At 44.3% G+C, this 15847-nt stretch overlaps 1 protein-coding gene across 4 annotated transcripts in view; it reads right to left on the bottom strand.

Annotated features, from left to right (window-relative positions):
• LOC114763427 (exostosin-1) overlaps window positions 1-10828 on the bottom strand; it is a 217719-nt gene extending 206891 nt beyond the window's left edge. Inside the window, exons 1-2 of one of the 4 annotated variants that reach the window (XM_028953118.1) lie at window positions 10343-10828; window positions 8285-9358 (exon numbers count right to left, since the gene is read on the bottom strand). In XM_028953118.1, the coding sequence (XP_028808951.1) occupies window positions 8285-9240 (956 nt within the window). In that variant the 5' untranslated portion in view covers window positions 9241-9358; window positions 10343-10828. Of the gene's footprint in view, window positions 1-8284; window positions 9359-10165; window positions 10287-10342 lie in introns of those variants that run through there. The other 3 variants (XM_028953119.1, XM_028953121.1, XM_028953120.1) reach the window with 3 other exon arrangements.
• Window positions 10829-15847: the final 5019 nt, after the last annotated feature.

Below are 15847 nucleotides of genomic sequence, written 5' to 3'. Positions count from 1 at the left end.
TGTGTATATATATATATATATATATATATGTGTATGTATGTATTTGCCACATCTCCCAGCCCTAATATATGGTGTATTTCATAACTCTACAGCAAACTGAAGATACAGTTAGATTACATTACATTGGACATGTATTGGTCAAAATTGGAAGGTGTTAATTCACCATTTTGGTGTCATTGAATACATCCCAAAAATCAGTGAAACTGAACATGAATGGCACAGCCTGATGTCTAATGAACCTCCATCTGTACACAGCTGACAGCTGCTCAGTTGGTACTGCCTTTCATTAAAGAACATTAATTATGATCATGAACCTCAAATCGAAAAGATTATTTTGTTTAAAGTGGCCTTTACATGAATTCATTTAGCTTATTCTTAAACAGATTACAGCTTCACGCCCCCTGTAACAATTTAGGGTAAAGTATTCTTCTCAGTGACACAATGGTAGCAAGACAGGCTTTATGCAGGTTTAAGCAAGCCAAATTATGACTTTTCAAGACATTTAATCAAATTTAAGACCTTGCATTGGAGTCATCACTACATTTATTCAAGGGACAATCTTAATTGTAATAATTTTTACATTTATTATCTTATTTTTTATCTTAAGTAGCATTTTATTAATTTTCCTTCCAAATTTCTGTAACAGACTAGGGCAGTGGTGACCTAGTGGGTAAGGAATCAGACACGTAATCAGAAGGTTTCAGGTGCAAATCACAAACCGCCAAAATGCCACTGAGGTGCCAGTGAGCAAAGAACCATCCCCACACACTGCTTTTCGTTGTGTCACCGTGTGCTGTGCTGCATTGTTGCACAACCACATCACTTAATTTTTTTTGGCAAAAAACACATTAAGATCTTTTTAAGACTCTATGATTTGCTACAATGAGCAGAAAACCGTTGCATTTAGTCCACAAAAATACGTCATGGCGCAAGGTCAAATTCAAGTTCAACGTCATACAATAAGTTCAAAACATCAACTTTGACCATGGTGCACGCACAAGGCCGGTGAGTAGAGCATCAGACAAAGCGAAACTCTTCCCCGGAGCACCGCTGTCCTTAAATCAGGCAGCCGCAGTCACTACCGGCACTACTTTTTATGACAAGAATTTTTACACCTCCACCAGAAAATCAATGGGCAACATCATTATGATATAATTGATTATGTCCTGCACTGCATTGATGCCGCATCGTCCACGTCTGCATCAATTGTACAAATAATTTCAACACCCCTACTTAATATCACTTCTAACCACAGTTTACTGTGCGTTTACTGCTCAGTACCATCAATCAGACACATATGACCCCCTTCGGAAAACTTAATTTTAATTCTCGCAACTTGCTACATGGGAACTGAATAAATAAAGACAGCAAAAAAAAGTTGCAGGACAGGTGTTCTAGACTGTCTTGGTTATATCTGAGCATGGGTGTAAACATCAGTTTTGTATATACATTTCTTAATGGGCCATTTCAAAAGAGAGCGAGAGAGAGAGAGGGAGAGAAACACAAAGCGCTGATCCTGTACAACACAGCCAGATGGGAAACATCTAAGAGAAAGTGTTCGTGGCTGACTCCCATCCAATTTCTCCATTAACTTTTCCATCAAGGATAGAGGGCAGATATCAGACCCAGAGAGTTTAAAACGGCAACGGAGGAGGAAACACCAAAAGGATACTTGGCTTTATTTCCTGACCCAGTCCATTTCTCTTCATCAGAGGATGTCTCCGTTTCCATTGAGGAATGTTGGATGGTGATTCCAGGCTTGTGTGCAGGCTGAGAAGGACTGTTCTGTAATGCATGTGCTTTACCTAGTTAGAACTTCTCTTATCTGCTTAATGATGACCAACATGTAGCGACAAAACATTACCCCTCCTATATGGAAGGACCACTAGATGGCACTAACTGACTGTGAAGGTACAAATAAATTGTCAGGTAAGAAAGCTGATGTAGAAGTCAAGGCCTTTTGTCTATCGTAGACAGCACATGAGCAGAAGGTGAGTGTCCAGTGTAGAAGTGACAGGGAATTGTATTTCACCTAAACGGACTGAGGGCCAAGGCGGGAATTTAGTCAGTTGAACAGGCAGACAAATGCACAGAAAAGGCACAGAAAAAAGCACAGTAACATAGAATACCAGGCAGAGAGTCCTAAATCAAAAATTCTAAGCCAAGACAAGAGCTATCACAAAAATAATGAGAAGACAGGAACAAAAAAAGAAAAAACACAATACAACAAAAAAATAATACCAATAGCATTCAGGTTTGGGGGTTGGTGAGCAAGCAAAGCAGCTGGAATTGTACTGCTACTAAAAAAGCGTGCCTCATCAAATGTGATTAAAATAATGTGCTGAGTTGTAATTGCTATGTCATTGTTTATGACATTCCTTCTCAATCATGACTGCATGTATTGCCAAAATATCACTCAGATAATTAGTTATTATCAATCAACCTTTTTCAATTATTTTAATACAGTTGAAAATGTCTGCACTGATTAAAGACGTAATAAAACCGTCCAAATTCAGACTCTTTGAGTGTTTGGTATATTAGCAAATGTGGCTTTGACTACATCATTATTTCAAACTCTGACTCAATGACTGTTTCATAGTTTTTTTTATTCAGACTAATTTCAGGTTTTTTTTAAAGAAATATCTTAAAAGACCCACAGCTTTTAAATGATTTTGTTGAGTTTTCTTCTCAAACTGAATGCATCATACAGAAAATGACCAGTAAATGAATAAATGACCATTTAAAAACATAATTCAGTGTAATCCAAATTAAATAAAGATATGCTGCCACAGTTCATCTCCCTCTCACCCCCGGAGAGTCTGCAGTGGAGGTGGGGCTCTCGTTTACATTAAAATGTGGCCCATTGATCAGGCCGCCCCCAAAAGCACTCTGAATCAATATTGCATCTTATTGTCTTTAATTCTTGCCAAAAGGTCTTCATACAAATGCACACCACCAGCCTGCCCGGTCGGGGAGTCTTCATTTAATTTCTGATTCGCCGTGCGTCTCTCCAGCACCGGTGAGGTGTCACGTAACACGATTAGCCAGATGCGCGTCTTTGTCAGCAGTAAATCATTATGAACGCTGATGAAATCATATGTCGGTGTTGTGCTAACCGTGTTTAAAGAATGATTCCTTAATTCCGCGGTTTACAAGGCGTCTTTTCTGCACTGACAGCATAAAGACATTTCCGTCCCTCAGCGTTCCCGCCAGGATTTAATTTGCACAGGCACTCCTTTTCAAAGACAGAGCTGCGACTAAAATGCTTTTCAAAAACAAGCCCCACTTGTCCTTGCACTTCGCTGGTCATTGGTTGATTTTAATTCTAATTAGCATTTGTTCTGCTTAAACTAATCGGACAAAAACACATCATTTAAGGGACGTCTGGGTTTACAGGTGACCTGCAACGCAGGCTGGGGCCATGTGAAGACGCAGGTAAATAAAGCTATTTAATGACAGGTTAACCATAACCTGAACATAGCGGCCATACACGACCCATTAGAAAAAAAACGGCCAAAGTGCGTGAGGCAAATTTGGAGAGAAAATAAATGAATCTCAAGTTGAGCTAGCAACATCACAGCAGGTTAAGATGGGACCACATACTATTACGCCTCGAAAGCCACCGCGTCTCACTCTCCCCGCTCCTCACATCCTAATTATCTCATGAAGCATTTCATAGATTAACTTCCTGTAAGAACAGCGCTACCCATTAATTTCGGCAAGACGCCGAGGAGGCCTCTACAGTAAGTAATCCCAGATAATGGGCTAAAGCCACAGACGGGAAAACAAAACTTAATTATTTTCTCAGGGGCTTCCACATATCAATCCGCAGCGAGTCGGTGAAGGCCGGCACTCTGCATACTGACAACTCATAACTCTCCCATTGGCTGGTGCTAGCTATACCACAAATCTCCCGCGCCGCAATGCACCCATGTCGTGAATCTTTAGGATCAACAGATTATTGGTGCTGATTTTTATAATATTTCGGATGGGCAAATTTGGATGCACCTGCTCGTTCATGGCTCTTTTTACATTACACAACAAATGTGAAGTCACAGGACTATGAATTAACACACATGAGATTATACAATAAAAAAAAAATTGCAAACAGGCCAAAAACATTTTAGTCTCTCCAAAGCAGGGGACTCCTGCTGTGATGGCAGTATTTTACACTCTTGTCTTCTACCCACCACCTTGAGTGGAGATGGTCCTGAAGGTTTATGCTGAACACTTTCTTTTCATTCAATCATGTTAATCTTGTGGTTTTTGATTATGAAAATAGTGTATAATGCTGTCAATAAGGTAGAAAGATGCGACTTTCATCAAACATACTTCACTTTACATTTACATTTACAGTATTACAGACGCCCTTATCCAGAGCAACTTACAATCAGTAGTTACAGGGACAGTCCCCCCTGGAGCAACTCAGGGTTAAGTGTCTTGCTCAGGGACCCAATGGTAGTAAGTGGGATTTGAACCTGGGTCTTCTGGTTCATAAGCGAGTGAGTTACCCACTAGGCTACATATATCATTTATAAAAATAAAATACTAATTATGTTTCTTGCACTGGATTCTTCATTTTAGTCTCCATAGTCTCTCGCAACAGAGTAGGTGTGTCCAAATTTTGACTGGTAGTATAAGTACGACGTGTGATGCCAGAACACAGTCAACCCCTGACAGGGTGAAACTTGGTAAATGAATCAACTCTCTAGAGGACGTCATGGGCATGACATTTTATATTGTGTTTTATGTCCCATAAAGTATGTTTTTTTCAAAAATGCTAGTTTTCTGACAAAATCACTCATTCACTTTCTGGAACCACTTCTTACTAAGCAGTCATCTACGGACAACTCGGAGTCACCAATTCTTATATTGTTCAACAAAATATCCCCCTATGCATCAGCACTACTTATCTGTTGACAGTGTCCTCAATTAGACACTAAAGGTCTAAAAAACTGGCCGTCAAATTGCCTTAGACGTTATACTAAAGAATCTGTACTAGGCCCCCCACATCCCATCTGTGTCAACATCCAGTACACCATCTCCATATACACATATTATGTGTATATCTACCCACTCTGCACATATGTAAAATCTCACAAATATATCTTTTATGTATTTACCGACATATTTTCACATTCACTGTTTTATTTTTTTCCATTCTAGGAATGTTTATTTAATTATTTTGTACATTATTTTGTAATTATTTTTTACCTTTTATATTGTACAGTCGACATAGTGTCTGTGCTATTGTTTTTTGCTATTTTATTTTGTACTGTCCACTTCCTGCAATGACAATAAATTTCCCACTTGTGGGACTAATAAAGGATCATATTATCTTATTTTATCTTATCTTAATCCCATTTACATTGGACTTAATAATAATGAATTAATGAAGAACTGTGTATACATTTAAGATAAAATTTGAGTAGGTGGGAGTACAGTGAACTGTGTGCAGCTCGCCAACAATTTGTACCCTTTCTGTTAAGGGCGGCAAATCATTTCGTGTAAATGTGCACACTAATGTGTCCAGTGATAGATGAGCAGACGGCACCCGGCAGAGAAGATCCCTAAATTAGGGGCTATTGATATATCTTATCAGCAGGGCGTCCTTCTTGTCTGACCTAAAAGGACCAAACAAAGAGATCTGACTGTGTTCTGAAATGAAGCACTTTTTAATGTCACTCCCGCACTATTTGATAAGGACACAAATATCAGCTGAGCCCTTGTTCTGTGGTGCCTGTTGTCCAGTCAGATCATCTGAGCTTTGTCCCTTTACTGCTCAGTATGGGGTACATGCCTTTATTTAATTCAGCTGAAGTCGCGCCATTGACTTATTCTGCTGCTTTGACATCCTCCTTGGTGCACTTCAACTGTAAGTGTCCCGTGGTCCAGGCCTTTCACTTGCACTGTTCCTAGCGTTGGCGAAAAAGAGCGCTTCTCTCTTCTTCAGCACACAGGCTAACTGAATACATCAACCTATTTACACTCGCCACACACTGTCTGGAATGTAGAGAAAGACTTTTCCATTTTGCTGCTGTCCACAAAAACTTAAACTTATTACTGTACGCCAAGTATGGTTAGTCTGAGCAAAGCTGCTTGTTATTGGGTGGACTGATCTAATTAATGACTTTCAAACTACATCTATTCATGCTAGACAAACTGGAATCGTACTAATTCAAATTCAGACTAGGACGCCCACATAATGTGACTGTGAGTCTACTTCAGCATGTACATATTTAATTGGACCCTAAGTGGCCCTGGTGGTCTGTGCATGCTCCACAATTCCCACTGGGTTTTGACCCAAAAGTGGGAGGACGTCAGCTTATTTATGAGCATCATTACATGCATTTTATTTGCAAAATACGTAAAAAAGAATACAGCACATGCACAATTTACAAAGCTGTGATGTTGTCCAGTTCACTGCTCAATATGGTACAAATATGCACCTGTGTGTTATTTTGTTCTGCAACAAAAAAGGTCAACCAGAAAAAGTGTAAAATGCTAACAAGCTGAAATGGGGCATATTGTCATCTATCATAGTGTAGTCAGACATACATTGGTCAATAAATTCCACTCCTGTGCATGTATACTTGGACAGGGACAGTAGTCTCATTAAATTGCCTATAGCCACGCTATAACTGTGCCTGAATGCATAGTGACTGAAAATAAAACTCAACTACGGGCCCAAATAACTGATACAGATAAAATAATACAAGTATAAATATACATTATGTAAACACACTTTACATGTTGCGTCATTTAAATAAATGTGACCCGCACGGGGGCTAAAAGCCGTTCTACTTTCAGACACTTGGGGACAACTTATACAGACATTCTTTGACATCCCTAGAGACTTTTTTGCATCTCTTGTCACTAGTGGTCAAACCCCCTCTTACAGAAGTAGTTCCATCTGAAGAACATCCCAGTTAGAAAACTTTTGAAAGGCGCTATGACAACGTTGTGATGACGCATTGTAGGTTGTGCAAGTTCTCAGGGGGGCAGTGTCCTGAAGAACAGACATTATTACAGTAGTCACAGTAACGATACGATTAATCGGCTATTAATCAATGGGGTTCACATCTTTATCGCCGCCCTCTTCTGAAACCGCCCGACCCGTCTCGCAAACTCCCACCTGTGGGATTTTAACTGGGATTTAAACACTGGCCACCGCTGAAACAGCAGCGCACACTGGAATGCCACTTTCAAAGCCGGGACCGGCCGTTATCAGCAGCGGCGCTGTCTTCTGTCCGCGAGCGGGACGCGCCACAACAAAGGGTGGCGGGCCAAAACCCGGCGGCACAGAACAAATCAGAGCTCGGCCAAACAATGGGGGTCAGCTCTTCCCATGTGGTCCCAGGTTAAATGAGGCAAGCGTGACGCGTCACGTGGTTCCGTAAAGGATTACTGGATTATGCAAGTTACCGTTTTGTGGCCATGTGGGAAAGATGGAAAGGAACAGGGACATAGTGGACAGCAAGATTCGTGTTGTCCATCCATGGAGGCCTGTATATGTAAGATGAAATCTTCTGCAGCCATTCTCACTTCCTTCACAGCTTGACATGTACAGTGTTCTTGTGACAGGTATCATCCTAAAGGACCCCGCACGCAATGTCGCTGGCACTGTGACCATGAGGACACTGCGCCATTTTACTACCGAAACCCCGGGCGGGCGCAGCAGCTCAGCGAAAGTGAACCCGCCGCCATTCACGCCGATTTCATTCGTCAGAAGCTGAAGCGGAGTTTTGGAGGAGCGTCTCCTGCGCACAGGTCCCTCTTAAGCATTCTGTCACAGCGCTTTTACCCCGACTTCATAACAAAGCAACCAACAGAACGTGAACTGCACTTTGCGGGCCGGTTCCCCAGACAATTCTGCGCCATTTATGCCAGAAACAAAACCAAAAAAAAAAAAAAGAAACTTCCCAGTCAAACTCATAATACATTTTTTCCCCCCCAAAAAAATCCTTTAGGACACACACACCCGGATGATGAATCACTTTAAACAGTGCGATATATGCTAATGTTGGAGGATATGCAAATGCACGGCACGGCGCGGCCACCACAGTCTCTTCAGGCGAAGCACCTCGCTGAAATAACGTGAAAAAGTAATATCCTGCGGAAGGCAAGTTGTTTTTTGAAATGAAATATTCAAATGAGCTGGAGGTGTAGGTACCTTGTACTTAGCCCAAACAACACGAAGCGCAATTACGTCGACTCATCGTACGCAGCGCAACGCGGCGTGTAAACCAGCCACCAAATCGACACATAAATCCGCAGCGCTTACTTTGTGTATTCTTCGTTGTCGTGGTCGCACCGGCCGTCCTTATGCTTCTCCCAGTCTTTGCCGTGTTTGCAGGTAGTCAATAAAATGATATCGTCTCCATTGTGGATGTGGTACAAAGCGTTTCTGGTTTCGGAGCCTATGCCGGTCAGGTACCTTTTCCCCTTGAAAACGAGCAAGTATTTCCTCGACGGTGGCACGTTGTTGAGAGTCAGGTGTCCCTTGTCCCCTCCTTTCTGCGCGTGGTCTTTTGAGAACAGGGGAATGGACACATCAAAGCGTGGCCTGAAGTTATCCACGTCCACGCTGGCCTTGGCCAGCATGGCCTGGCCGATATCAAAGCCCAGCTCCTCCGTGTAATCCGGCCACGTGCCGGAATAGAGGTTGAAGATGAGGTGGTTCCGCCCGTCGTTCCACGAGGGGAGGCTCTGGATCTTCGCTCTGACGTTGTGCACGTACTGCGCCGACAGCTGATCCCGGTCCAGAGTGTCCACGCTCAGGACGAACAGGCACGCCTCGCGTGGGTCCGCGGTGTGGAAGCGGGACTCCTGGACGGCCGTCAGGATCTTCTGGTAGCTCTCCGAGATCTTCTCGCCCTTGGCCTCGGGGTAAACGTACACCTTGAATCCGCGCCGGCAGAGGCTGAAGTCGAAGCACGTGTCCATCCGACACCGCCGGCTCTTGTAGATGTTGTTCCGGATCTCGCGCCTCTCCCGGGGCGAGGAGTGCTGGTGGATGACGAGGGGCCCGTCCTCCTCCTGCTCAGCCCCGTCCAGGTAGGCCTGCAGAGAGTGGCTCCACTCCGGCCAGCGCGGTCCGGCCAGTCCGGGGCCCTGGGCGACTTTGTAGAGGTGGTGGCTTTGGTGGTGAAACTCCCCGATCTGCACTCCCCACAAGTAGGCAAGCAGAAGAAGACAGGCCCCCAGAGACACCAGCAGGTACCTCTTCTTGGCCTGCATGTGTGCAGAGGGGCTGATGGTGAAGGGAAGGAGAAGGAAGGGAGAAGGGGGTCCACTTCTAAGCCGGCCGACAGGCTCTCATCCCAGGACCGACACGCTCGCAGAGTCAGAGCCACTTCTACAAGATAAAACGGCCCGTTAAATGCGGCGTGCACGGAAAATGTTCACGCAGAAGTATCTACACGCATGTTAGCAGAACTATGTGCAACTCAACTGTTTCATCACACCACAGAAGTGAAACCTTAAACCTTTAAGCGAAAAGGTGTCCGCAGGGCAATTCATTTTTAATCAGTTTTTTTTTTCTCAGCATTTAGCATTCATCTTATATATGCCCTCATTTCCCCATCTTTAACACACGAACAACGGCACGATTCATACGGACGCAGGCCAATCGCATAACAGCAGAGGAGGGTGTGTGTATATGCATGTGGGTGTATACACACACACACACACACACCATACAGGTGGTTTTTGGTGTGTCACTGGATGGGCACAGACCCTCAAGATCCTCAGGACAATCAGTCTATGACGCGTCCTCACTCTCAGAAACACCTTGCTTGTATCCGTCTCACTAGTCCTCCTTTTTCACCCGTCTTGTCGGAAATAAAATCCAAAATGTTTATCGCTGCATTTTTATGAGTTAAGAACCAGTCAAAATACCATCAAACTGAAGCAATAACACTTTTTTTTTTTTTTTAGATAAAAGTGCTTCTCACCCCGACCCATAAACTCGGAGCGAGAGTCCAGACTAAACATGCAAGCTCATGAACCCAAACAATTAAAGGTCACGACGTTACAAACAGCAAAGAAACGTGGACAGAAACGCTCCAAGACTAAATACCAAATATTCACTCTGCAACAGCTTTTACATTTTTATTACAAATGCACATGCTTACGTCACGTGTCCTGAGTGTTGGGAACTTACAGAATAGCGAGAACGGAGCTGTCACACCCGGACAGACGCGCGAATTCGATCTTTTTCTGTACGTTTCCCTGCAAATAAGGGTCACTAACTTCTGGAAGAGGCCCGAGTGCCTTTTCTTGGGACACCTGTGGCAGCAAAATCAGCAAAGGTCCCCACCCCACGTCTCTTTTTTTTTACCTCAAACAGTCACGTTTCCCCCCTTGGGCGCGGAGGAGTGGAGAAGAAAGTCGTGGCCTCCTGCTCTTCATGCCGTGGCGCGGCATTAATGTTTCATTCAGGTGGTCCCGTGAAAACCGCGCGGAAACAGATTCACGCTCCGTGGCGCGGAGCCATTCCGGAAACGTCGTATCCCTTATCGCGTCCCTGGGAACTATTTCACGGGGCGAAAGTTGCCGCCGGACTGCGCGGCGAACTTGGCGAGTCTCACGCCGCGTCTCTCCAACACACCGCGCCTCCCCAAAACGCGCGCCGCCCGCGGGTCCCCGGAGACTCGCGCGTGGAAAGTTCACGGGGTCGCGGTCACCTGAGCGGCGCCCGTGTCCGGCTCCGCAGCCCTGTCCATCGTCAGGCGTCGGGACGCGCCGCCGCGGCGTCGGCGACCGCGCTCGGCTCAGGCTGCGCGCACTTCATGGCGGGGTCCGGGTCCGCGCAGCATCCTCTCCTCCTCCGCTCCCCATCCAGCGCGGGGGGGAGATCCGCGCCTCCCACGGCCGCCGGCTGCGCCTCCGGCCTCCGCGATTGGAGGAGGAGGCGCGACGCGACGCGTCCGTCATCCGCGGGAGGCGTCGCCGGTCGCCGGTCGTGGTGAGCGAGGAGAGCTGGTTAACTCCAGCTGACTGACAGAAGCAAATTTATTAAATACACTAACCGGATCAGGGAACTTTTTGTTAAAGATGGAAAAAAATAACAAAAGTTTTTAAATTAACATTTACAGCGACTTACAATCAGTAGTTACAGGGACAGTCCCCCCCCCTGGAGACACTCAGGGTTAAGTGTCTTGCTTAGGGACACAATGGTGGTAAGTGGGGTTTGAACCTGGGTCTTCTGGTTCGTAGGCGAGTGTGTTACCCACTAGGCTACTACCACCCAGTTTAGCAGTTGCCAGGAACCATGAAATGGGGGTTTGAACCTGTGACTTTGTGGTTTTCTGGTTCATGTGTTACCCACTAGGCTACTACCACCCCCGAATTTTTAATATTTCACAAGTGACGTTCGTGAAAGTATTATAATGAAACATTATTGTGAAAGAGCACATGCTACAGGGCCAAAAAAAAAGACTAACCCCAATAACAATGCATGAAATGTATTAAAAAACGTACTGGGAACCACCCACAAGCCTATTCTGTGGTTCTACTGGGCCGCCCTTCCAGAAAACGTGCTGTTCTCTCTTCCACCGCAAGTACTTAAGCAGCACTGGGATAATGTAACTTTATTGACATTATATTTTTACCCTCCATCAACCTCTCAGCAATGTTTTGGTGCCGGTGCATCCACTTCACCCGTTTAAAGCCAGTTAATGCATTATTAAATGCTTCAGGTCATTAAAAGTAAGGAAAGAAGAGAATAGAGAGACGGCGGGGCCTGCAGTTCATGCAAAGCAGGAAAGTTATTTTCTGGCTTTAATAACGCCATGAAACGTGCCATTGACCATTCAGCCAAATGTGACTAATTCTAAAAAAAAAAAAAGTTACTAGGTTTTCAAGCTAGGACGTTTGTGCATGCAGAATTAGATCTGGGACCCGAGGACAACAATATAAAATAAACGTTTTCCCAACGTTTCGCAAGTTATCAATATGCATTACCAATTAATAATCAGTAATAAACAGAACAAAAGATATTTAGCCATGTTATCAGCTAGTTTTATGGCGGGAGAGCTGTAATTGAGTGTGAGGGGCGGGGCCATGCCAAGCTAGGCCTCAATTTACGGCCCGGGCAGAAAGACTGAGGAAAAACTGTTTCCCCGTATCACTTCCCTTACTGTAACGCCTACATATGATCCTAATGGAGATTTAATGTGCTCGTGCTGCCGGGATGGGGGCATCTGCCCCATCAGCATCATCCTTTTGGAAGATTCAGTTGTAAATTTGTCAGAGGCCGGAGTGCTTGTCATGTGCACTTTAGCTGTCAAAAAGGGGCTTATAAAGCATTTTTTTTCGAACCCCCAAGCCCCGGGACGTTCCGCTTGATTCATGGCAGCAGGTTCCGTCGCGCGGAAAGTCTGCAGCGGATCAGGGGAATACAGTCGATGAGCAGGATCCCCGCATCCACAGTTTGGTGGCTCCGATGCTCAATTAAACCCTTTCCAGGCCTGGGCAATGGGCTATGATCATTTATAATATGCATTTTTTTATATTGACCCTAAGCATTGTTCTTTCTAGTGTGTGAGGGAAGGCTTCATGCTTTTGGGGCAGTGGTGGCCTAGCGGTTAAGCAGCCCCGAAGGAAGGCTGCTGGTTCGAATCCCGATCCTCCCAGGTGCCACCGAGGTGCCACTGAGCAAGGGACCGTCCCCACACACTGCTCCCCGGGTGCCTGTCATGGCTGCCCACTGCTCACCAAGGGTGACGGTTAAAGGCAGAGGACACATTGCATTGTGGCACCGGCTGCTGTAATGCAGTGTTTCACAATCACTTCACTTTCTCTTTCTTTCAAGAGGACTAGAAAAACTCAATCACAAATAAATTATTTAGATTTCACATTGGCAAATTATGTGTATAAAACATTTGTGTATAATGTGACCACATCATATTTAATAATTGTGTGTGTGTGTGGGGGGGGATAATTACCTGCAATTATAAGTGCAACTGTAATTTGTAATTTTCACCTCAACATGCAATAAAGGCCGCCATCTAGTGGTGACATTTGAGAAGAACTGTGACTCGGTCCTCGGTACAGGTATTTGTGGTTGATCATTTAAGATGCCTTTGATTAATAACGAGTTATTTTTCACAGAGTAATTACAGTTGCGTATTAACGTATTAAACTTTAATGTGTAATTAGGGCACTGTCCAGTAGATGGATCATTCCCTCTCTGGCGCTCATTTTCTTTTTTCCTCTCACGCTCTCGCTGTGTGTGGGAGAAGGGGCCAGTTATTTATGAAGCTGGAGGATGGACTGCATATTTCTTGCTTCATTAACCGGTGACCCATGACTCTTCTTTACTGGCATTTCCTGGGGCGAGCGTGTCTGAAGCATTCCTCTCCCCGAGTCAGACAGCTGATGACAGGGTCCAGTCAATGGCAACTCATCTTCCTCTCTCATAGGAGACTTACAGTCAGAGACAAAGAAAAATACACAGTCTGTAAACACACATTTAAAGGAATTGTCAGAAAGAAGCAAACCGTCGCTCAACGTAAGGTACAATTTATTCCCATTTATTCAAGAAAAAAGCGATACTGCAGTTGTGGTTATGGTGTAATAAATATGTTTCTGCTGAAATGATTATGGTGTTATGGCCTTCCGCTGTAATACTGTAGCCTGAAGGCATTTTAAGTAGAATCCCACCTCCCATCATAATCACCCGTGCACAATAAGTTACAGCTTCACGGCATTATGGGTACGGTGGAATCCGTCCATTAATGGAAAAGTACACATCATTCCCCATATGTAAAGGGACTCGGGCAGCTGATCTGCTGTCACTGGGTAATTGAGAGTTGTGTGCGGTGCTCGGATAAGCACTGCATAATGGCACTGTATGTGTGTTCGGGTGAAAATCTAATTTTCCCCTCGCCTTTCTCTCTCACAAGGCTTCATTAGACGCACCGTGCCTGCTCGGCGCTGTGTGTATGTGTGCGTCATTGAGTTCTGGAGTCTAGATATAACAGCCAATTGCATCCGAGCTCAGATTAGCTAATCGAAATAAAGCAGTACCCTTTTTGGCATACATTTCCAACAAAGGTCTTCTTCAAGAAATATGCTGTGGCAAATACTGGCCTGAATCTGTGTTACATGTGTCATAACACAACATCCAGATCTATTCCGCTCATATGTTCCTCATTCCACACATCTGGCACATTTATATTCATGCCCATGTACTCATAAGCTGAGGTCTTTAATATAGGACTTGGACAAGACAATGACCAGCAGAATCCACAATCTGATCTGGGACCATGCCCATCTGCTTAAAAAGGTCCACAAAACCAGATCAGAAAAGTTTTCTGTGGATGGGGTTGAAAGATGGAAAGTTTCATGTGCAATAAAGCTTCTTCATGTGCAATTAGGTTACTACCTCACCCTTTAATTTAAATTGTATATATTTTATCACATTTTGTATTATATTTGTATTACATTTTGTATCATATTAGTTTATGTCTTCTTTTAACATAGCTCCTTTTTAACAGACAGTATTTAACATACCTCTCTGGCTCAGGGACTGCATCTAATTCTGATTCTGAGTTCCACATATTTTTTTGTGTGTTTATTGCCTCATTTTATGACACAGATGTAACATTAGCTAACTAACCGAGTTGCTGACGCTTTTGAAAACAAGACTCCACGATCTCCATGACTACACTTTCAGCCGAGGTCTGGAAGACAGGACCTGTCCAATCCATGTAAGGCAAAGTTAAGTGTGGATCTGGCCCATCTGCTCAAAAAACGAAGGGCATCTGGAACAGGAGGTTTTCTTGTGGATGCAACCCAAAGATTCTTGGCATCTTGGAAGAAGCTGTTCTCATTCCTCTTCGTGTAATCGGTTCAATCGCAGCTCAGGCTGATGTTAACCTGGATCAGATTCTAGCTGCTTGTGCACCTGCATCCCACTATGATCCAGACGCAGTGGTAGCTTAGTCACATCACTCTTGCACCTGAAGATGAGGATGGAGCTTATCTCAAGCGTTACACCCACCCCCGCCCCACCCCCAGAGAGGAGTCTAGTTGGGCTTGTAGTCATCTGCCACGCTCTGGTGCCTCAGGAACAGCGGCCCATGCATGGCCCAAGCGCATATCAGGGGCAAAAAAAATGGTGATGAGCTGGTGATGTGTGTAAGGCCACGTGAGGTACTGTCTACGGGATTCTGGAGATTAATGAGGGCCCTGAGTTCGTAAAGATGCCTATTTGCCCCGATGCCCTGTTTAACGTCACTTTAATTTGAGGGTGATGTAAATGCGGTGAGGATGAAATTTAATAATTAAAAAATTACTTTTCTGTAAAAAAAAAAAAAAAAAAAAAAAGAGATGCATTAGTATGCCGTATGTGCATTAGGCAAATTAGACAAATTATCAGTAAAACGTACAGCACTCAGTAACACAGAAATCCATTATCAACCCAACCCTAACTGTAAATGACTCATCTTATGATGACGTGGTAAAAAGCTAAGCAAACGTGTTATTTACAGATCTTCTTAATAAGCAGCCCCGCTTGGGGAAACGACATCTCAGCGTTTCACACGGCCGCCCCTTAACAAAAGAAACAAAAGTCTCATCTGTTACGGAAAAGCTGTGTGCTACATTTGTCTACATGCAACCGCTGTGCCGTGCATGCTGAAATAATACAGGGTCATGGCCACACAATGAGAATTTGAGGAGCAGCGTCACAGTGTCTGAGAAGGTTTTTCAGCCTGCTGGCCATTAGGTCCAGCTCTGGCCATATAATACTAAAGCTGTCACACCCCTGCATAGAGAATATTTATTATACCACACCCATGCATTATCCTCAATTCCCCATGCACGTTTTTTTTTTTTT

This window comes from Denticeps clupeoides, chromosome 14 (genome assembly GCF_900700375.1).
Source record: "Denticeps clupeoides chromosome 14, fDenClu1.1, whole genome shotgun sequence".
NCBI classification, from domain to species: Eukaryota; Metazoa; Chordata; class Actinopteri; order Clupeiformes; family Denticipitidae; genus Denticeps; species Denticeps clupeoides.
The sequence above is the reverse complement of the archived record's forward strand: the minus strand, read 5'-3'. Positions and strand labels throughout refer to the sequence as shown.